Source organism: Thunnus maccoyii, chromosome 7, assembly GCF_910596095.1.
Source record: "Thunnus maccoyii chromosome 7, fThuMac1.1, whole genome shotgun sequence".
Lineage (NCBI taxonomy): Eukaryota > Metazoa > Chordata > Actinopteri > Scombriformes > Scombridae > Thunnus > Thunnus maccoyii.
This window is the reverse complement of record NC_056539.1, coordinates 2,802,795-2,825,244: the sequence shown is the minus strand read 5'-3', so window position 1 is coordinate 2,825,244 and position 22,450 is coordinate 2,802,795. Positions and strand designations below refer to the sequence as shown.

Below are 22,450 nucleotides of genomic sequence, written 5' to 3'. Positions count from 1 at the left end.
TCTAGCTGCAAAAACTTGTAGTTTTTGCTGGGCTTGCTTTAGTTAGCAGAAAGAGGTCGAGCTAGGTGATCTTTCAACTTAATGGGTGGATATTTTCTTAAGAATGTGGTCATGCTATACAGATTGCATTAACACCTGCTGAGATCTGATCAGAATGTGAGCCTAACCAACTCCAAATGTGGTCTGGCTGATCTGCTTGCATTCTGATCAATGCATTCTGAGTGCATTTACACTTGTATTAATATGTTTTTTACGTATCCAGATGAGGTATCCAGATACAGATCACATTTTAATGCCAGGTTTAAATGGGATAATTAAATATTCACAAATCTTAAAGGAATGTTTTGAGAAGCAATTTGAAGTATGTTACAGATGGGAGCTTTAGACTCAGTCACCCTTTGTCACCAGCTGTATAACCTGAATAACCAGCAGAGCCCCATCTACTGACCTAAGGGAATGCACAGGCATGAAAGTGCTAGCAGATCACTGAGATATTTTAGCATATACCATTTCATACTCATCAAGTCAATGCCGAAACTACTATGGAGCCAATCAAAACTGGCTTGGAAATCTTTCTTGAGAATCTTCATTCCGTCAAGGTGCGTTCTTGCTGACAAACAATGAAAGCATTACTGAAATTTTATTGAGTCAGTTGCTGCGAAAAAAGGTTGTCATATACACTATAGTGATATAATATACTGCCCTGACCTAATGCGGACACATGAACATAAAATGACCGCTGGCTTGAAGTGCTCTGTACAAAAAGAGTTTATTAAAGTAAGCATGCATGAGATAAATGCTTTCCATGAGACAAACATTGTGACATTATGCCAAAATGTATTTCAGCACATAAGAATCTGCCTGCATAGTAATAAATGAACCGCCATTGTACAATTTATGACCATGAACATGTACACACAATAAAGTAGCCAAGGTTAGTTCCACACAAACAGGAAAATAATTAATTTTTGGTCTATTTCATGTAATAAAAAAAAGGGCTTAATTGCTCAACTGACTTAAGTTTTAGCTACATTTAGAGTTTACATTGGTTTGAACACAGCATAATTTGCCATTTTAAGTTTCTGAATGATAAACATTTTATCAAACATGAAATATTTGCTGTAGTCAATTCAAGAGCAACAATCAAATCTTTCAAACAAGAGCTCTGTAAAAGTATAAGAAAATGTTTAGATTAAGACGGATCACAAGAAACCAAGTGCAAGTGAGCAGAACTGGATGTTTACATGTTTTTTTGGTAGTTCTTGTTAAAAATGACACACTTTATCTTAGTGCTGTATTGTGACATGTCCTACATATTGAATTTTTAAAAGTGAGTTATTGTTAAACTTGACAAGGTTACAAACATCACACACTCCAAACTTGTATAGAGCAAGAAAACAAGGAAGTCAAGTTTACAAGTCAAGACAAGTCAAGTTTTAGTACAGCTCCCATAAAAAGGAATGGTTCTAAAGGGTTTAACGATACTCATATAATCACAATAATAAATTAAAATCAATGCTGCTGAGGATGAGAGGGATGCCATTAGTTCTGCAGATGTTTGGTTATAAATCAAAATACTGGACAAGTTAAAATTTTGACCTAAATGAAAGTTAGAGGTTCCTCAAAGTTGTGAAGATTCATCCTCTGAAAACCATGAAGGTCTGTACAAAATTTCATGACAATCCATGAAACAGTGTGGACCAAATGCTAGAATGGCTAAAAAATGTGAAATCAGTGAGCAAAAAAAGACCAAAAAAACAAACAAACAACCAAAAAAAAAAAAAAAAAACCCAAACAATATGCCAATGAACCCAAGAATAGCTGTATGTAGTGCGTATGAGCGTATGATGTCAAAGCAAATCACAGCATGCTTGGAATTTGGCAGGTCCCACTACCACACCGCAAAAACAAAGACTACCAAATTTCAACATCATTACATCTGTAGTGCAATCTAGATTTGAAACTGCACGCTATTTTCTTGCTAAGGTGGACTGATCCAGACAAACGTTTGTGAAGAATGTTCTTTTACTGCTCAATTTCTGAAACTACTACCACACTCCCACTAACCGACCTTCAAAATAATGCAACAAGACAGAGGTTGTTTAAGTGCATATGTTAGTGTCTGGTATAAGCTGTAGTATGAACATGCAGCCACATGTAGATTAATTCCTCATGAAACTGCTGCAGCACACCCTCCACCAATAAACTGACATGCACATGCAGTGTCTCTCATTAAAATACTTGAGAGATTGTCTTGCCAGAAGTTTGAACTGCATTAAAAAATGTCTTTTCATAGATCACAATTCTGTGAATTTCTCCTGTACCACCACCTTGCGGTATGTGGGGGCTGTGCTCACTGTGGTGGCAGAGGAAGCCACCACACCACTCTGAGAACCAGTGGACATGTTGTCCTGGCTATGGAGGACTCTTTTAGAGCCAAGGACATTGCTCTTCTGGGACAGACCTCCTGCCTCGTGGACCAGCTGTCCTCCGCTGCTTGTTTGCCCTCCGACCACCAGCACTCTCTGAGATCCTGAAAGCCCTCCTGGCTGTAGAGTGCCCCCTTGCACAAGGCGGGTCTGGCTACCCGTAAGCATTTGCATTGATCCCGCTGGGACCTTGCCCTCTACGACCATCATGGTCTGTGAGCCAGAAAGGTTGCCAGCGTGGATCAGGTTGGCACCACCACCTTGGACCCCACTCCTCTCAACCAGCACCATGCCAGGGCCCTGGCCTTGTCCACTGGACATCACTGTCTGCCCCTGAACTACCATGCCTTGGGCAGGTCCAGTCTGGGTGCCATTAACAAGAACCATGCCCTGCAGGTTGGTAGCTGGTGCCTCAGCCAGCACCATGGCGTTTTGAACTTGTGGCTGGACTACGTAGTGCATCGGCTGCAGCACAGGGGTGGTGGTGTAGTAGACAGGCTGCTGTTGCTGTAGAAGGAACATCTGGCCTTGATTTGCCATCCCTTGCTTCATTGTGGTCATTCCTTCTCTCAATGTGGTCGTGCTTTCCTTCACCATCTGAGAATGCTCAGATGTCTCCGTGACCACAGTCTGCTCTGTTCTGGGGACAGTTGGCTGCAGCTTGGGTGGTGGGGTCAGCTGTTGGGCAGTCGTCAAACTTGACACTGAGGTTTGACTTTTGATGGAGGCACTGGGCAGAGGAGTGAGCACCTGTTTGACTTCAGTTGGGATCTTTTTGCCCCCACACACCTCTGCCAGGGTCTTGAACTTTGGCCCGAGGTCATCGAGGAACTGCAGGTCGTTGTCAGACTCCAGGAGGCTGCAGCAGCCCACTGAACCAGCAGAGGATCCCTGGCCCTCAAATTCATACACCAACAGACCATCCTTCACTCCAAGGTTCTCGTTTCCATTGGATGCCTTCTGTTGAAAAAAAAGTGCAGTAAATTGACTGAGTGCAGTATATTTTTGCTTTCATAATGCAAACTGTGTTTTAATGTAGTTTTTTAAAGAAGTGTAGGAGTTTCACCCATATTAAAAACATTTCTCATTATTAGTCAGTTTAACACCGGGGACATGTGTCACATAATATCACAAACTTAGCTAATGCAGCTGCCTGTCATCCTGGCGTAAAACAATGGTGGTGCCCAGGGGGATGTCCTTTAAAGCTTTCAAAGTTTGGGTTCATAAGCTGTTGGTGCATCCATTAACACACAGTGAGTTAGTTAGCTTAAATAACTCTCTAGAATAGGTTTGTTTTTCTTTTTTTTTTAGAAGGAAGTAGATCTTTGTTTTTACTGACAGGACAAGTACACAGAGTAATTTGAACTGTTATAGCAAGGAAATTAGCAGTTGAGCCTTTTTCAGTCAATCTGCTTTTATCTTGTTTGAACTGTTTTCCCAACAGTCCCAACAAAACCATCAAAATGAAATGATTATGTACAGGACATCAAAAGCCCACTATAGGTTACAGAAAATAATGGGTAGGAATATTTTAAAAATTCCTCACCTGAGTGTAGTACTGTTCCAGGAAGTGGTCTGGCAGAGCCATGCTGTCATAAATCCCGCCACCTCCTCCTCTTGCCTCTCTGCTTTCAAACTCAGAGTGGAAGCCAGTGCCACTCGACTGCCTCATCATCCCCCATGTTCCTTCTCTGTGGCCACTTTCAAAACCATCTTGATAGATGGCCCCATTTATCCCATCCATGGAAGTGACAGATTTCTCAAAATCAAAGCCTGCCATGGGTGCCATTGCTGAAGTTTTGGTAGCCATGCCCATACCTATGTTGACCATATCTCCATCCACTTGTGTTGGCATGTTAAGTAGCGGCACCTCCTATAACAGCCCAAGGATCCAAATGTTAGAACAGAGAGTTGACTGTTTTTCTGATGCCTAGTGGTCAAAAATAACTTTATGCAACTTTCAAGCAGACATCATCTCAATAGCAAGCAACCTGTGTGTATGCCAATATTTCTATCCTCAACAATGAAATTCATGTAAAAGGTAAATTAAATATGTTGGTCTTACCGTGTTCTCTCCCTGGCCCTCAGTGTGGTAGTTAATGATGTGTGATTTAGTTTCAAAAGGCATCTTAGTAAAGCCCCCTGGCAGACCCGCAGCCTCCCCACATTGGCATAAGAGCAGCAACAGAGGGATGACTGTGGAAACAAGGAGTTTTAGTCTAATTTATTGGCTCCCAAACTGTGGAGTTGGCACAGCAGTTGTCCTCTGGGGTCCTCCAAAAAAAAGTGCAATTTAACTATTCTTTAATTTACCTGCCACAGAACATGGCTGTTAACTCTGCTCTTATAATAGGCAACAATTATTAATAAGACTAGGTGTGGCTATAACCATTCTGATGTAAGTTGCATGTTTTAATATGTTTGACATTTTACCCTCTTGAGTGTGTTCCATTTTTGGCAACTGGTTGAAGGAAAGTAATTATACACACATCAGGTAGGTGCAAGGCTATCAGAAAACAGCATCAATAAAAAAAGGGTTACACCTGCACATTTACTCCACAAAGGTTTAATGATGACAACGTTTCAATCCTACTTGGATCTTTGCCAGGTCAGAATTAAATGTCATCATTAAACTTTTGTGGCTTGGAGTAAGTGTGCAGGTGTTACCCTTTTTTCCATTTTTGGCAACTGCTACCTGTGGGCCAGCAGCTGACCAGGCTGTTAGAGAATGTGATCTGATTTATTTTCCCACTGCAACTATTTGTTTCTTTTGGTTGATGGAGCATTTAATGGGCCTGAAAACTTATTTTCTTACTATAACTGATGGGACCCTACACGATTTTCTGCCAAAGTCAGAACTGTCACCACCCAGTCTTGATGCAGCAGATAAAATAATTGTAAGTGTTAAACCCTCAATAAAAATACTGACAAAAGATTTTTTTTTTTAACTTGAATTTCTGCTTATTTAGATAATGATTATTTATTGTTCTAGACAAATACTGTAGTCTGATGCCAAGTTTTCAGGGGTTCTAAGTCTTTACAAAGAACTGATCCAGTCATTTAGTTAGTTGTTGTTGAAGGTTTGGCATTTGCACACAGAAATTGTTATGTGTAGTGTAGAGAACTTAAATGCCCTTATGAATTCCTTTTATCCCACACTGCAGTTATTTTCACACAGGCTTAAAGCTGAGAACAAATTTAATTACTGAACCTTTATGCCCCACCTGTCAGTCTTTTATGTCAATTGAAATGTGTGGGTGAGGGTGAGGGTGTGGTTAATTATTGCCTATTATATTATTACTTTGCAACTTGAGCCTGTAGTCTATTTGTGTTATTTGATATCATTCTACGATTGAAGAATTTCAGTTGATATTCATCTTTTAACATAAACATATAACAAGCATTTATTGAAGTTTAAGTTAGTTAAAAAATGTAGGTACAATATATACTGAGAAGGACACTTCACAATTGAAAAATAAACTTGTCAGTGCTCTCTAGTGGACAAAAGTAAGATGAGACTTTAATGATCCCCAGAGGAGAAATCCACATGTTACAGCAGGACAAAAACAGTCTGAGTCTGAGTCACATGACCCTTCATCAGAATGAGTGTCACATCATACTTACGTAGTAACAACAGGAGGCCCAGTAATAGCAGTCCGATGCCTGCAGGTCCTAACTCTGCTCCTTTGCTGGTTTTACCGTTGGCGCCTCGTTTTCCACACACCACTCCATCCTCACAGGTACAGACCTGGACCTTCACTTTTTGTGGTTCTGGACAGGCCTCTCCCTGCTCGTCCTTCACCAGAAATTCCACCTCATAGATACCAGGCCACACGGACTCCTGGGACCTCAAAATAGCTGCAGTGTCTGCCCGCAACAAGAGAAACATATGAAGGGTGTTGTAGATCAATATTCTTTAATCTAAACTTAAAAATAAAGACTCATGGTTAAATCTAGCTTTTCACATTCTAGTTTGAAAACAAGAGGTTCTAGACATTCTGGTTGTGCTCTTGTCTGAAATGCATACCAGGCGTCCCAGTGAAAACATGTTCAGTGCTAGTTTTAAGGTCATAACTTTTTTAGTTTGCTTGTTTTGTTTGTTTTTCCGTGTATCAACCTATGTGTAAAATTAGTTTGTTTGTTTTTTTACATTGACAACCACTAGTTGTAATATCAAATCAATCAAATCTGTATCAGACACCAATTCATGTCACTTTAGAGCCATTTCTAACTTAAGATCTATTTTTATATCTTTATAGGTATCTTCCATATCTTTCAAATAATTTACAGTATTTTCCTCACCATTAAGATGCTCCACCTGCCATTTGCCCTCAGTGCCCTCTGGTATGATGTCAAAGTGGAAAGGAGGTCCATTAGGGAATGCATCCTCGTCCTTAGCGTTGACAATAACAGCGTCATCCGTGGTACACATAGTCTGGATGTTACTGGTCAGGGTGGGGCAGTGGTCATTAAAATCTTCCACCTGGATGGCTACGGTGCCGGTGGCTGTTTTAGCAGGCATGTCTGGGATGGAAAAAATAGAAATATGGACGGATCATTCAGCATTTCTCTCATTTTTACATCCACTTTTCAGAGACAAGTTCAGGCACAAACATTTCACTCCCCCTGCTGTTGGACTACAATTATACACAACAGTTTGCCCCTGCTTGTGGTGGGGCCTAATGGTGTGTACAGATTGAACAAAGGGGGGATATTCTCCGTTTTTTATTCTTTATTGTCCTTATTTTAATTGTCTGATTGATTTGACTGTTGGACTGCAGTCTGTCTGTGCAGTTTGAGTTTATTCACAAGAAATAGCCAGTGTTCTGACTGTAGGCCTACAGATGTTAGTTCTAGCCAGCTGGAAATGTGAAACAACTGTGTTTGGAGTATGCCAGGGTTTTTGTTAAAGCTAAAATCTCAAACTTACCTTAAACCACAGCTATTTTTTAAAAAAAATTCTGAAGTTTCTGGCTGTTTTCCTCTTGTCTCTGTAAATTCATTAAGAGGTCATACAGCCTCAGCATGGGAGCTAATATTTACCTCATTTTGTGCTGCTAAGACCAAATTTGCACTTGTCCACTGTTAGTATACTTCTGCTAGCAGAATTTAGAATTTTAAGCCGTCATCAAAGCTACTTTTCACTAAGAAGACCACTCTGAAGTGTATAATATCTGGAGATGAAACAGATTTTTAGAGCAACAGTGTACCTTCTGTAATGCAGAGTATTTCAGCAAAGTATGTCCCATTGACCAGGAGTGGAGATTCTCTGTCAGGCATCTTGTTCAGTTTGATCTCAGCTGTCTCTGGGTCGATGGTTAGCCAGTTGCCAGGGTCTGAACCTTTGGCATACCTACAGCGGAAATAAGCTCTGTTGGTTACTATTGAGTGTAGAAAATTAGCTGATATTGTATTTTTAACTTTAGATTGATTCATGTCCATGTGTTTGTGTATGCACTGACCTGACATTCTCAGCTGGTTCCCCAGTGTCTCCATCTATAGCAGGGTAGTGGGCAATAACATCTTTAATGTTAATGGAGTCGCCTCCCTCTGAGATGGGAATAGCTTTGACTTTGGGGTCAAAATGTGCCCCTTCAGGCTGGTTCTTCACATTGATTTTGATTGGATAGGTTTTATATTTGGTTGAGCTTTGCCATGATGATCCTCCAGACCCACCTCCTGCACCAGCACCACTGGCACCACTGGCACCACTGGCACCACTTGCTCCACCTGCTCCACCTGCTCCACCTGCTCCACCTGCTCCCCCTCCACTCCCTGCTCCTCCTGCTCCCCCTGCTCCACCTCCATCCCCTGCTCCCCCTGCTCCACCTCCTCCCCCTGTTCCCCCTCCCCCCCCTGCTCCTCCTCCGAAACCTATACCAGCTCCAGCATTTACCCCAGATCCATCATGTGATGGAGCCTTGTTCCTCACAGCTATTCCTAGATCAAGGTCCTTCACATCCTCATAATCCACAGCCTATGAAATGACACATAGAGACATAAAAACACAAATTATGACAATAACAAATATTAGCATTTGGGAATACAGGCTTACAGAATTGAGTAAAATGAGGACTGGTATGCAGAGGCTGTGTTTTGTGTACATCCATAATGTTAAAGTAATGTTCCATATAGGGATGTCAATGATTAATCGATTACTGCTTAATTGCATTTAATAGTTTAATCAATTAAAAATATATTAACCAATAATGCAGAAGGCAAGGGACATGCAGTGAAACTGTCAGAACATGTTCTGTAAATTTGCTGTAGTACACCATTGCGTCATTGGGTGGAGCTTCTTACTCTTAATAAAATGGAGTTACAGGTGTGTTTGGCAACCACCCATAAGGTAAGGGTCGCACAAATAACACAAATAAAACAAACACACCTCCCTGCTGTCCAAGAAAGAAAAAAGTCAGTGTGCCTCACTCTGCTCACTGTGGCAGTGTGTTGATGAACTCTGCAGCATAAAGTTGTGAAAATTCAATGTTGTTGTCTGGTAGCTGTCCAGTTTACTCAGCTATCCGAGGCTCATGCTAATGCTAAACTAACATATTTAAAAGAAGCAGCAAGCAGCTACTTGGTTAATGCAGGCTTAGAGCTGAGTGTCAGACAGCAGAAAGCAGCACTGTAGCTGCAGTCGGGACAACCAAGACTGTAATTAAACATGCTTCCAACAAAATCAACACAAAAGTGATGAACTGTATAAGTGACACTCCCGTGCTTTGAGTATAAATGCATTTTAGCAGGGTAAATGTTTAAAGATTTCCTGGACAGATAAAGTTGGAGCGACAGTATTTTAGCATCCTGGGACATCTGTTCCAGCTGAGCAGTTGTTTTCAGCAGCTGGACTAACGTTAGGTATGCGTATTAAACCAGTAAGACTGAAGTCGATAGTGGGTAGGTTGGGGTAACCTTGATTAATTGTTGATTAATAATTAATTGTTAGATATGTGCAACACACCTAGTCTGGTCTAATTCCTAAATCTAAATGTCCTCTAATGAAGCCTAGAAGTTACACAGCTGTTTGCTGATTAATATTGGACTTGCTTAGTCGGGCCATTGAATAGACAGCGACATATGGGAGTGGCGACTCCATAATTTTAAATTAAGTAATTATTTTCACGTTTCTACGATTTTTGATTTTTAAAACTGTTTTTCTCTTACTCCTCAGTTGTTTGTGGTCTTGATCAGTCAGGTTGCCAAACCACACCATATGCCTCCAGTAAGGATGCTCTCTAGGGTAGCCCACTAGAAATTGACCAGGGTTTTTGTAGACATTGATTATATTTTAAGGCATCACAGAAAGTATAGTCTCTGGTGTTCCTTCTTAAGGAGACTAGACCAACCAGACCAGGAGACTAGGAGACCAGGGAACCAGGAGAATAAGAATCTGAAGTTATCCACAATTTCAACAGGGACATCGTTGATGTAAACTGGTGGCTGAACAGTTTTGGACTTCCTAAAATCAACAATTATCTCCTTTGTTTTCTCAACATTTAGGGAGAGGTTGTTGTCTTGACACCATATGGATAGGCCCCTCACCTCCTTTCTGTAAGTGTCCTCATTGTTGTCATTATCAGTTTAAACTATTCAGCCTACTCAGAGTCTCAGGGTAAAGTCCCAGAGGTGTTGCATAGGGATTCCATAGTTCTGTCTGATCTGTGGTGTCTTGTTATCAGATTACTGTAGTTGTTATGAATTATCCATAACAACACCACACTCAAGCATTAGGTAATTCGTAAATTCATAACCTGGTACCAGAACACCTTAGGCCAAAGGAAGTTGTTTCATTCATCTTGGAGACTCAGGTAAAGAGAGGAGCAGACCTGTCAACTGATTACTACCTGGTACTGAGTTGGATCAGGTGGCAAGGGAGGCTGCTGGACAGACCTGATAAACCCACACATGAATAGTGAGGGTGAACTGGGAACGCTGAGGCCCCTGTCTGTGATTTTGTCAACTTTCAACTTCTGAAAAAGAAAATTTTCTTGCATCTTGAGGGAGGCTGGGTATAAGACTCTTAGCAGGCCAAGTTTAAAGCCTCCACTGCAGAGACAGCTGCTTGGAATCATGACTAGAAGGTCATTGCCTGTCATGGCAGCAATCAAAGACCTGGATGGACCCGTCCATCAACCAACCCTATGGTCATGAGCTTTGGGTGATAATGGATAGAGAAAGGTCGAGGAGCTCAGACATCTGGAAGGACTTCATAGTAGAACTGCTGATGCCTGAGGTGGTTCGGGCATCTGATGTGGATGCCTCCTGAACACATCCCTGTGGAGGTGTTCCAGGCATGTCCAACTGGCAGGAGACCATGGGGCAGATCCAGAACACTCTGGAGGAATTACATCTGCCCTGGGAATGCCTCAGGATCCCCCAGAGGGAATAGGGGGATGTGAATAAAATAAAAGAAAGATGCCACTGTGAGCCAGATTAGTGGCAAAAAACTGATGAACTGATGATCTAAATTGAACATTAGGGAACCTCCAGGGATTTTAGACAAAAGACTACATTATATATACTGCTGGATGCTGACAGTAAGTTGAATCATATTGCAAATTGTTGGGGCTTGTTAAATAAAATCCTAACTCCTGTGCAGACCAAAATGACACCTTGGAAGGTAGCTTTGAGTTAAAACTGACATCTGAGGTCTTTTAAATGTCGCACAGGCACCCCTAAAAGGAATAGCATCTGAGAAGTGCACAGAAACCCTCTGACTGTAAACCCGTATTTTTCCAAGTTAAAACTCATTTTTTTAGTCATGTTTAGTCCTACTCCTTTAATTGTAGGCAATTTATTGTCTCTCATTGTTTGTGTATGGTGCATATAGATTGTATTTACCAAGTTTAATCCACAAAAGACTGGACATTCATTTATCATAAATTGAAATGCAGAAACACTGCTGTGATTGTACCTTGTCGAGCATAAGGATGCCTTCATTGGTCTTGGGGTCTGTTGTGATGCTGAAGTACCCAGCCTCGTTGCCTTTGACGATATCAAACACAGCTTCCCAGTTGTCTGTGTCCTTCAGGTCCAAGTCCTCTGCTTTGATTCTCATCACCTCCACACCCTCTGTGTTCTCCTCAATGCTGCCCTCATACTGCAAGTAAAACACATTATGAGATGACAATAACGGGGCTCTTATGTAATATTTAACAACTGCCAAAGTCAAAGTAAAATCGTAAGTAGTGTCAGTTGCTGCCTAACTGTGATTAAGGTACAAGCTCATTAATATTATGTTTTAATGACATCCCCTAACAAGTAAATACATTTATGGTTATCACATCTCTTTTTTTCCTATACAGTACTCTTCTCATACTTCATTACCATCATCATTGTCAAAGACATACATTTCAGTAGTATTTGTTTTAATGTTACATTGTTTAAATGCTGTTTGAGTTCATTTTCACACATTTCCAGGGTGTCTGATGCTAAGTGCACTCTAATCTAATTTCTAATCAAATAAAAATGTAAGGTTTTCTTTGACTTGATGTATCAAAGAAAGAAAAGAAAGAAAACATTGAACCCATGCAACTCTGAAAGCCTTTAATAGAAACCATTTCTAGTCATATATACAGTATACAGTATAACATGTTGTACAGTACAAGAGTGTGAGAAAGAAAACTACCATCTCTTTTTCCAGAGTAGGAAGGTTGTCATTCACATCTCGGACATTAATGATAACAGTGCCGGTTCCAGTGTTTCCCTGTGGTTTACCATTTAAGTCTTGACCTTTCACCGTCAGAATGTACTGGTCTGTTTTCTGAAATATAAAACAGTCATAAATTGCTCACACATTGATGTGAGATTATATTAATGTAAGAGGTGTAAATTCTACACCATGATTTTATCCAATGAATTAGTTATTATCATAGTTGTTCTACTGACTATGTTAAAGGATAGCATAAAGAAAAAAATAGCCCTGTGTATTTGTTGGCATAGTCCATACCTCTCTGTCCAGGGTGGGACTTTTGACATAAATGGTTCCATCAGTGGTCATGTAGAACATGTCATGAGGTGGATTCTGATCCACGATGGTATAAGCGATCTGAGAGTTCACATTCCCTGGTTCATCAGCATCAGTTGCAGTGACTTTCGTAACTGAAGTCCCTGTAAAAACAGCATTAAATGAAACAGTCATCAAATGTAATATTGGAGACAGTGTATCAAAAACCAAGCCCAGAAAACACTTGACATCGATGTTGATAGTGTATTATGACTGTATTGTCTGTATTGTGACAATACAAAAAACTAACCATTGTTCGCCATAGCTGCTAGATGCTAAGTATTTCCATAATATCATTTAAAAACAATACATAAATTAAACATTTACACACTTTATTCAGCCTGTGTATTGTGATTGGGGTGTTGAACAGTACAACGTCCATTTGGTAAATAGTTTGATGGGACTTTGTACTTTCAAAAAGTGTTGGAACTGGTTGCACAAGGCAGTCAAGTTTGTATAAGACAAATAACTGGCCTGTTGTTCTGTGCGCATGTGTCCAATGACACTTCCATTGCCATCACTGGCCATAGCAGTAATCTATGGCCAATCTATAACAGTGAAGCACTCAGCCCTGCTTCACTGTCCTAAGGAGGGTGGAAAAGGTGCAGCTCAGGTTGACTAGTTAGTGACTCAGACATAAATTTAGGTTGGAAAGCTGGGTTCAGGTGTAGTCCCAGTCCTCCATCACCAGGTAGGAAGCAGTAACACTCCTCATGCACCAATAGGGCATAAAGTTCTCTTACTCTTTTAGCTATGATGCCTCCCTTCCTCTACAAGCTCAACAACTTCTATGCTTATTTTGAGTGGGACAATAAAACATTAGCCATCAAAGCTGTCCCTCCCCCACATGACCAGCCCCTCTGGCTCTCCATCTTTGCTGTATAATCTGCACTGAGCAGTGGGAATGCACACAAGGCTGCTGGCCCCGCTAGCATCCCCAGGTGTGTGCTCAAGGCATGTGCTGAACAACTGTCCAAGGTCTTCACTGACATCTTTAACCTGTTACTTGCCCGGGGTATTGTCTGCAGGTGCCTCAAGACCACAAACATCATGCCGGTGCCTAAACAACCCCCCCCCACACCTGTATATAACTTATATATGTCTTACCCTTGCACCTTATCTGTGAATACTGTCTTGTCAGCACCTTCTTTTTATTATCTGTATATATTTCATGTTTATATAACCATATACCACACACACTCTCATCTGTAAATATTGCCTCATCAGCACCTTATTCTACTATTTGCACTTTCTGGTTGGATGCAGAACTGCATTTCATTGTACTGTGTGCAATGACAATCAAGTTTTATCTATTCTATAAGTTTACCATGACTCATCAGAAACATAAATAAAAGCAGAAACACTAACCCACAGGGCTGAGCTCATCCACCTCCCCAGGGTTGATGACACCAAACACTGGAGAGTTGTCATTCTCATCTATAACCTTGAATCGTATGTCAACATTGTCCTCTGCCAGTCTGCCATCAGTGTACTTAGCAACACCTGACAGCTGAAACAAGAGAAGAAAAAAATCCACATATTATCTTTATCATCTGTCTTAGCAGGGTTCATTTTCTTTCAGAGACTGACTTTTAAAATATATCACATACATTTACAAACATATTGTGACTTGAATGTGTTGCAAAAATCGATGCCGAATATCTCTGATAAAAAATGTATGAGAAGCAGCAATTACTGAATCTTCTCAACACAACAAAATAGAATAGAATATGTTATGCATCACTCACATTGTACGAATCGATGAGCTCCCTGTCAAGCACTTGGGTCACACGAATCAGTCCACTTTTAGGGTCGACTACAAACACATGGAAGGGATTCTGTGATGCACCAATGCCTTCCAGGGAGTAGACAATATTCCCTCGGCCATTATCGTAGTCTGAATGAATCTGATAGACAGAGCAGAAGATTTGATTCAGCTAAACACAGTCTAATTCATATTGTGTATATAAGTGCACCAGAAGGAAACAACAAAACATTTGCACCAGGAAATCAAGAAAAGCAAGTTGCACAGTTAGCAAACTATTTATTCTAAACCATCCTTTCACTGTCCCAAGCATTTCACTGTCTCTTCAACTTGTCTGGCTACTTGTGCTCCCCTTTGGACATCTTCACCCTGCAGATACATGCTTGTCGTAAAATAGTCCCTCTCATTGTTGAGAATGCTAACAAAAGTTACTGTGCCCCCCTCTAGTGCACCCTTAGCTGTGTGCAGCTAATCCTAATTACCAAATTAGGACACATACTTTAATGATCATAAAAAAGGGTCAAACTTAGGTATGCCAGTGTCAAGCCCTGTCGTTTGTAAATTATCATGAACAGACCATGTAATTAATAAATGCTTTTTATCAAAACTCCACATAGTCCAGCTCCATGCTGCTCTACGTTGTTAATGGTTGGTTTCTTGTATATTTAATCACTGCTTTGGTCTCAGTAGTTAGCTGACAGTCACCTCCACCTCAGACATCTGACCATACTTGATCTATTATTTTGTCTAATATATTTGACTGTTTTCAGCAAGTGTGTGTTTGGACTATTTTTCTGCTCTTAATAGTCAACCTAATTCAAGGTGCTATGATGCACTTTACTAAAACTTTTAGTTTCCAGTGACTCCAGTGATTAAAAACAGTGCAAGTTATGTTTTCATGGCTCCAAAGAGCTCTTCATCCAAAGTTACAGTCCACAGAGAAACACACAAAGTTTTGATTCTCAGTGCTGGGCTACTGCAGCCCAAATAAGCACAGATATTACCAAATTGCTCTACTTGTTGGCTTATGCAAACTCTGTCTTTATATCATCAATCCAAACTACAGTTCCTACACCATCTTCTTATGTACACTAGCATTAGCAAACAAACAACTCTCAAAAATAAGCAGGAAGCATTGAAGAAATTCAAAGACTAATGACTCACCTTGGCAACAGATTCTTGAGTATAGTCTTTATTTTCTCTCAGCCCTTTTGGTGGTGGAATCCATATTCTTTTTTTTCTTACCAGATTGTCTCCAGAGTTGGCCTTCAACACAGCAACAACCTGGAGCTGTAATGCAATAGATGTGATTACTTCCCAGTACTTGTCAGATTAATCTACACTCCACACGTGTAAAGTCAACTGTATTTGATTTAAGGTTGGTATATAGTTGTACCAGAACATTACAAAAAGTGTATCTTGGGAGGAACCTTGGAAAAATGTCCAGTGTCTTTCTTTACATACAGTCCCCTCCAGAAGCATTGGAACAGCAAGGCAAATTCCCTTGTTTTTGTTGTTCACTGAAGACATTTGGTTTTAAGATAAAAAGATGAGTATGAGACAAGAGTTCAGAATGTCAGCTTTTATTTCCTGGTATTTACATCTAAATGTTTTAAACAACTCAGGACATACCACCCTTTGTTTGAACCCACCCATTTTTCAAGTGAGCAAAACTATTGGAACATGTGACTGACAGGTGTTTCTTGTTGACCAGGTGTTGCCTTTAAGGTTGATTGTTCAAACATTAAATAGCTCTGCATGACTTGTCTACTTTTTGGCCTGGGTTTAAACCTATAAAGACTGCATTTCTTGTTAAAGAGGATAAACCAACATGAAGACCAGAGAGCTGTCTATGGGTGAAAAGCAAGCCATTTTGAAGCTGAGAAAAGAAGGAAAATCAATCAGAGCCAATGGATTGGGCATAGCATGCACAACAATTTGGAATGTCCTGAAAAAGAAAGAAACTACTGGTGTACTGAGCAACAGACGTCGAACAGGTCGGCCAAGGAAAACAACAGTAGTTGGTGACAGAAATATTGTGAGAGCTGCGAAGAAAAACCCCAAAACATCAGTAAGTCACATCACCAACGACCTCCGTAGTGCAGGGGTGAAGGTATCACAATCCACTGTTCGAGGAAGAAGAAATATAGAGGCCATACCACAAGATGCAAACCACTCATCAGCAGTAAGAATCGGAAGGCCAGATTGAAATTTGCAAAGAAGTACAGAGATGAGCCGCAAAAGTTCTGGAACACAATCTTATGGACTGATGAGACCAAGATTAATCTCTACCAAAGTGATGGAAAGGCCAAAGTGTGGAGAAAGAAAGGAGCTGCTTATGATCCGAAGCATACAAGCTCATCTGTGAAGCATGGTGGAGGTAATGTCATGGCTTGGGCGTGCATGGCCGCTTCTGGAACAGACTCATTAATATTTATTGATGATGTAACTGATGATGGTAGCAGCAGAATGAATTCCGAAGTGTAAAGAAACATTTTGTCTGCCAATTAACAGAGGAATGCATCCAAACTAATCGGGAGGAATTTTATCATGCAGCAGGACAATGACCCAAAGCACACTGCCAACAAAACAAAGGACTTCATCAGGGGAAAAAAGTGGAAGGTTTTAGACTGGCCAAGTCAATCACCTGACCTTAACCCAATAGAGCATGCATTTCACCTCCTGAAGAGGAGACTGAAGGGAGAAACCCCCCGAAACAAACAAGAACTGAAAGAAGCTGCGGTAAAAGCCTGGAATAGCATCACAAATGAAGAATGCAACAGTCTGGTGATGTCGATGGGTCGCAGGCTCAAGGCAGTTATTGCAAGCAAGGGTTATGCCACCAAATATTAAATGTTATTTACTTCAAGATTATTTGTTCCTTTACTTTTGCTCACCTAAAAATGCTGTGGTGTAATACAAACGGTGATATATCCTAAGTTGTTTAACACATCTAAATGTAAATACCAGGAAATAAAAGCTGACATTCTGAACTCTTGTCTCATACTCATCTTTTGGTCTTAAACCCAAATGTCTTCAGTGAACAACCAAAAAAAAGGGAATTTGCCTTGCTGTTCCAATACTTTTGGAGGGGACTGTATTCTTTGACAATGTCCCTGAATTAATGCTGAATACATTTGTCACTGTTAGGAGAGTGACATAGAAGCTCACTCACACAGCAAGAAGATCCCTGGTTTTTATGTGGAGTTTCCTAGCAAATACCATTTAGTGGAAATCATACTTTATCTCCTGTAGCTGTGTCAAAAGTCTGCTCACTCAGTTTAATGAATTGTTTGTAGACTAAGCACTGCCACAGTTTGCACCGTCAGGATATCCAATGTTTGGAATTTTTCAGGTCTGCCACAAAACCACAAACTATGACTCTTCAGTGCAGGTTTGGTGGCCAACCTAGTTGAAGTCTTTGCATATTAGCCCCTATTAATTATTCTGATTTTCAATATGACTAGCAGTATGTTGTGTTTAAGTCCTTTATTTATGTGCTAACATGAACCAGAGCAGGTAAGTTTTAGTTGAGTTTGAAAAGTTGCATGTGTGTTCACAGCAAACCCTTGATACCACACATCAAGAATAAAACCACACACACAAAAACAAAACAAAACAAAAAAACAATAAATAATCCCACTTCAGTCACAGTGACATCTCTCGTATCAAAAAAGTCAGTATGTGATATTTTCCTTTCAAAGGACAAACAAAAAATACTTTTTATGTTTTTTCATCCTTCTACCCCCAAGTGAAAAACTCATCCTATTTAAATGGTTGTCTCTGTAAATTAAAAATTAAAAATGTGTAACTGTGTTCAGAGTTGTTGGTTCAGTTAAAGAGCTAAGGATAAAAGGGACTGTTTGAGTGCAGCCACTGAGATTTCCAGGTTGCAGTTAAGATGTTGTCAGCTTAGACACTGTGAAGCCTGTCAGTCATGTGAGCTATCTATGGCAGTGATTTGTGTGAGATAGTGTATCTGCGATTGTAATAATAATAAGAATAAGAATAAAATATATAGCACATTTCATACAAAAAGATGCAATACAATGTGCTACACAAAATGTGAAAAAATAGGAACATTAATCAAAAAGGATTGAAAAAAAGACTCAGATCAAAGATATAAAAATGAATCAAAATAGCAGTTCATAAAATAATAATTAATAGTTTAGGTGATGTAAAAATATAGTAGGTAAGTTTCTAGGTAAAAGCAATTTCATTAACATTTTTTCTGGTTTTCTGTTATTTATATACTGTCATGATGTCAGATATTTATGTTAAACATCATCCAAGTTCCAAAACTTTAGGTGAATGTATGTAGAAATTCCCATACACAGCCGACTGTTCTGTAGTGTTGGGTGCAGAGGTTGTTGTTAAGGTTTTTCCATGTGTTGTTTGCGTTGTTCACTCGCATATTTCAGATTGGATTTAGGCTTGAACATACATGGATGTATTTGACAATTTGACACTTTGATTAAAGAACAAGAAAAAGTAGTGCAATCCCACATGGTTTGCTGACATAGCCTCCCATGGAAGTGCGCTGAAGGTCAGCATAAGATAAATAAGGAGTTTTCAAAACCCTAAATCATGCAAAGATATTCCAGTAAAGCCCCAGATTAAAAACATAGAATAGAATAGAATTTATAAAGCAATGGGGTTGAAATAGTGATGTTGAATTAGTGACAGACTCTGTGGGGGTTTCTGAGACATTACTTCCAAATGAGTTTCGACTGAAGAGATTCCTGTTGTGAATTACACAATGCAGGTACTTTTTACAGACCCTCATTGCCTCCATTTTCAATGAAACATTTAAACATTCACCATTTTTGTCAACCTCATCAACCCATGCAGGTGCTTTTAGTTATTCTGATAGAGCAATGCTGAATACAAATGGAGGTCCACATATTCAAACAATGAAATGTGTAAGGTGTGCTGTGCTAACAAGGAGAAAACAAACATGTGGTAGTCATTGAGACATCACTTGAGCACAGTCTGCTCTACACAGGTAGGAGGCAGTACAGCTGTATCACATTTTTTAATGTATTGTTGCAAACAGTTTGCTGTCAGTTTGAGAGCAGGCTGACCCAACCTGCAGTATAGATTAAGATACTGGGAGGGCCCCTTGGTAAAATTACCCAGCTGTCAGGTACTGTTAAGCTGCTTTTGTGCAGGGTAGAGGCCGACACACCCTACCACACCTCAGAGACAACAAAGCCTGCATTATGTAGTCAATGCATGGGCATGTCAGGATAACAGGAGGTATGTCCGGAAAAAAGAGAAAGGGGTGGCCTCACATCTTTCAGTGAGATAGAGGAGCTCAGTCTGACTACCATGTACATAACATGTAGGAATAACTGCTGAGTACAAAGAACATTGATGAATTTTTCATCTGAGAAATTATGTCTTAGGTCATTGCTGTCCTTCCTTCACTTGAATAGTCATTTTTTATTGTTTTGAGTCTGCAATCCCACACACTAGAGAGTTCTGAATACTGTCAAAAACCTCTTAACTGTTCTATTTGAACAAAATGAAGTAAAATAAAGAAATAAAAAACCATGGGTGTGATCAAATTCCAACTGGCTTAGTTCAGATATTTTAACACCTAGGGCAACATTTACTGCATTAACTTGTTCTGGGTTGTAATCGCTCACTGATAATTTGGTTGGGAAGGAGCTACAACAAAAAACATGTAGTATATAATAATAATGTACATAGAGTCAGCACATTGCCTTTAATGTTTGTCTCTAACACAAATAAACTGACATTTTGATTCTTTGTTGGAGTCAAGTGTCATAATTTTGTTTCAGTGCCTTAATGCATTAGTTGCTGCTCTGGTTTTAAGATGCATGTGCCATTCCAAGGCATTACATGAGGTCTTAAAGACACTTTATTACACGGCTTTGTTGAAGACTTGATTCTGATTGGTCAATTATGCCATTCTACGGTCTGTTGTTTCTGAAAAGCAGACCGCTGCTATGAATAACAGACTGCTGCTAAGGACCCAGTTCTGTTCATAGACTCAGGAGGACCACGCCCAATCATATCAATCAATCGATCATATCAGAGATAATGTCTGTGACTGGGCACAGATGTGACGGCAGCCTGAAGAGCTACTGTACTCCAACCATTACAGAAAGGGAAAAGTTTAGCAAGATCCTGTCCTCCAATCCAGGCAACGGCAATAGATCTGTTGAGCGCCTCTCTTAGTTGCGTATCACTACACGCTAACTTAAGTGATAATAGTAATATTGTTACCAGCTGTAACATTAGTAACAGTTGTGTTTCCAGGTGTGTAAACTGCAAAGGCCCGACAAGAAGGAAACGTAGAGATGAATGACAGAAACATCATACTCTTAAGAACGCTACAGAGTTTTCATACATATTTATGTTGCTATGCACACGGTTCCAAATGTAGATCTAACGTACCATTTTTTAGTGGAAGCAATAAAATCATTTTTAAATCAATAAAATTATCTCTAAATCAATATTTTGTGTCAGATTATTGATTTCTTTAGTAAATAGCCGTGTAATAAGTGGGATAATGTACAACGGAATAATGAACCCCTTCAGGGTGATTCAAGACCCCTCTGCTTTGTGGTAGGGTCCTGCATCACCCTGTCGGGGTTCATTTTACAATAATGACCCACTCGCTGTAAATTATCCCTTACACAACAAATAATCCATTATAAATATACTGACTACATTATTACTGATATGACAAAAGCATGATTTAATACATTACAAAGCAAACATAAAGTATAGGGAAACTGTATAATTAATATCAGAGTGTATAGTATCAAATCAAACCAGTCTGACATTATGTGAAATTATCCTGCATCATCAATCATTCTTAGTTTTTATGATATAACACCAACTCTATAAACAAGCTCATGTGAGAAATGAGAAAGTTGTTGGATGAGAAATGATGCCAAGCTTGTCTGACTTGTGAAATCGAAAACATCACATCCAACTTCTGTGTTGCCATGGCAGCCAGGTTAGCACACCTGAAGTCAATGTTTTATTAAGCGAATATTAACTGAATTTGAAATTATGATTTAAAGCTGGTGTAACACAATCAGTAATACAAAAAGTGAGTTTATTAAGAATTTCTGAAAATATTTTTTGGCCAGTATGGTCACTGAAATAGTGTTTTACTGAAATAAATTTATAGCTAATCTGTCCACCATCAACACTATCAAAAACACAGAATGACTTATATGATTATAGTTCAGATTTCCACTGAAATTTAATAGACTGTCAGGCATAATTGATAATTCTAAAATCTGACTTCAGCACTGTAAAAATACCACATTTACAAGAGATGCTGGAACTCCTGTACTCACCATAAACAGCAGCAATGACACAAACACGGGTGAAGAAACCCGAATCATGACTGGAGAAAAGTCCCAGTATCTGTATCAAGTAATCCAGTAGAGTCCCAATGAAGCCAACAAGAGTTCCTGACTGATTCTAAGCTGATGGAGCTCAGGAGGAGACTTTAGAAAGAGGTGTGATTCCCCCTCCGCCCCCCCGCCCCCCGCCCCCTGCTCCACACACGCCCCTTAGGCAGAGACATAGCAGTGTGTGAGAGAGAGACAGAGAGATGGCCTACAGCTGCACCCGCATATTTTAACCTTGAAGTAGACTGGAAAATATCTGTCTTGTCATTTGTTTCTTGTCTTACCCAGAGTCAGATGGGAAGATATCAGCTTTGCTGGGCTGCTCCTTTATAACATATATTGACTTATTTAAAAAAGTGTAACTTCACATTATGACAATATTACCATCACATTTAGGTGTTCCACTAAATTATGTAGGTGAGTCATGGTGCGCTGTATCAAAGGAGCTGGAACACCTAATTTAATAGTCATGAATAAGTTTCTCCTGTGTTTGATGAGACAAAATGTCTGCACGAATCTTAGTAGCTAACCCAACAGCCAGCCAGGACTGGCCTAGCAGGCGTCTGTTGCACTATTTGTCTGTGGACCAGACTTATTGTTATTTTATGAAATTTCATTAAAAAATATTTAAGGATAAATCGCAAACTGAAAATGACATATACTCTTTTACTGCAATACCACTGTACTTGTGATGTATTTCTCATTATCTCTATTAATTGGCAAAAGAAGAAATAGACGAAATAGAAGAGCAAAAAATACAAGATTGTTAACTGATTTAAAGGACCATTTTCCATGTTTTTATGTTAACCTACTGAGACAATGATACCCCATTTACACCTTGTGTTAA

At 39.8% G+C, this 22,450-nt stretch overlaps 1 protein-coding gene across 1 annotated transcript; it reads right to left on the bottom strand.

Annotated features, from left to right (window-relative positions):
• Positions 1-760: 760 nt before the first annotated feature.
• Positions 761-21,590, bottom strand: LOC121900841 (desmoglein-2-like). Its single transcript, XM_042417409.1, has 14 exons — positions 21,547-21,590; positions 15,368-15,493; positions 14,187-14,345; positions 13,807-13,948; positions 12,382-12,542; positions 12,061-12,195; positions 11,347-11,532; positions 7,892-8,406; positions 7,640-7,782; positions 6,732-6,953; positions 6,054-6,296; positions 4,495-4,625; positions 3,976-4,302; positions 761-3,389 (listed from the first exon to the last, which is right to left on the bottom strand). Exons 1-14 carry the CDS (start codon positions 21,547-21,549, stop codon positions 2,298-2,300), a joined length of 3,585 nt encoding a protein of 1,194 aa, XP_042273343.1. The 5' UTR covers positions 21,550-21,590; the 3' UTR covers positions 761-2,297.
• Positions 21,591-22,450: the final 860 nt, after the last annotated feature.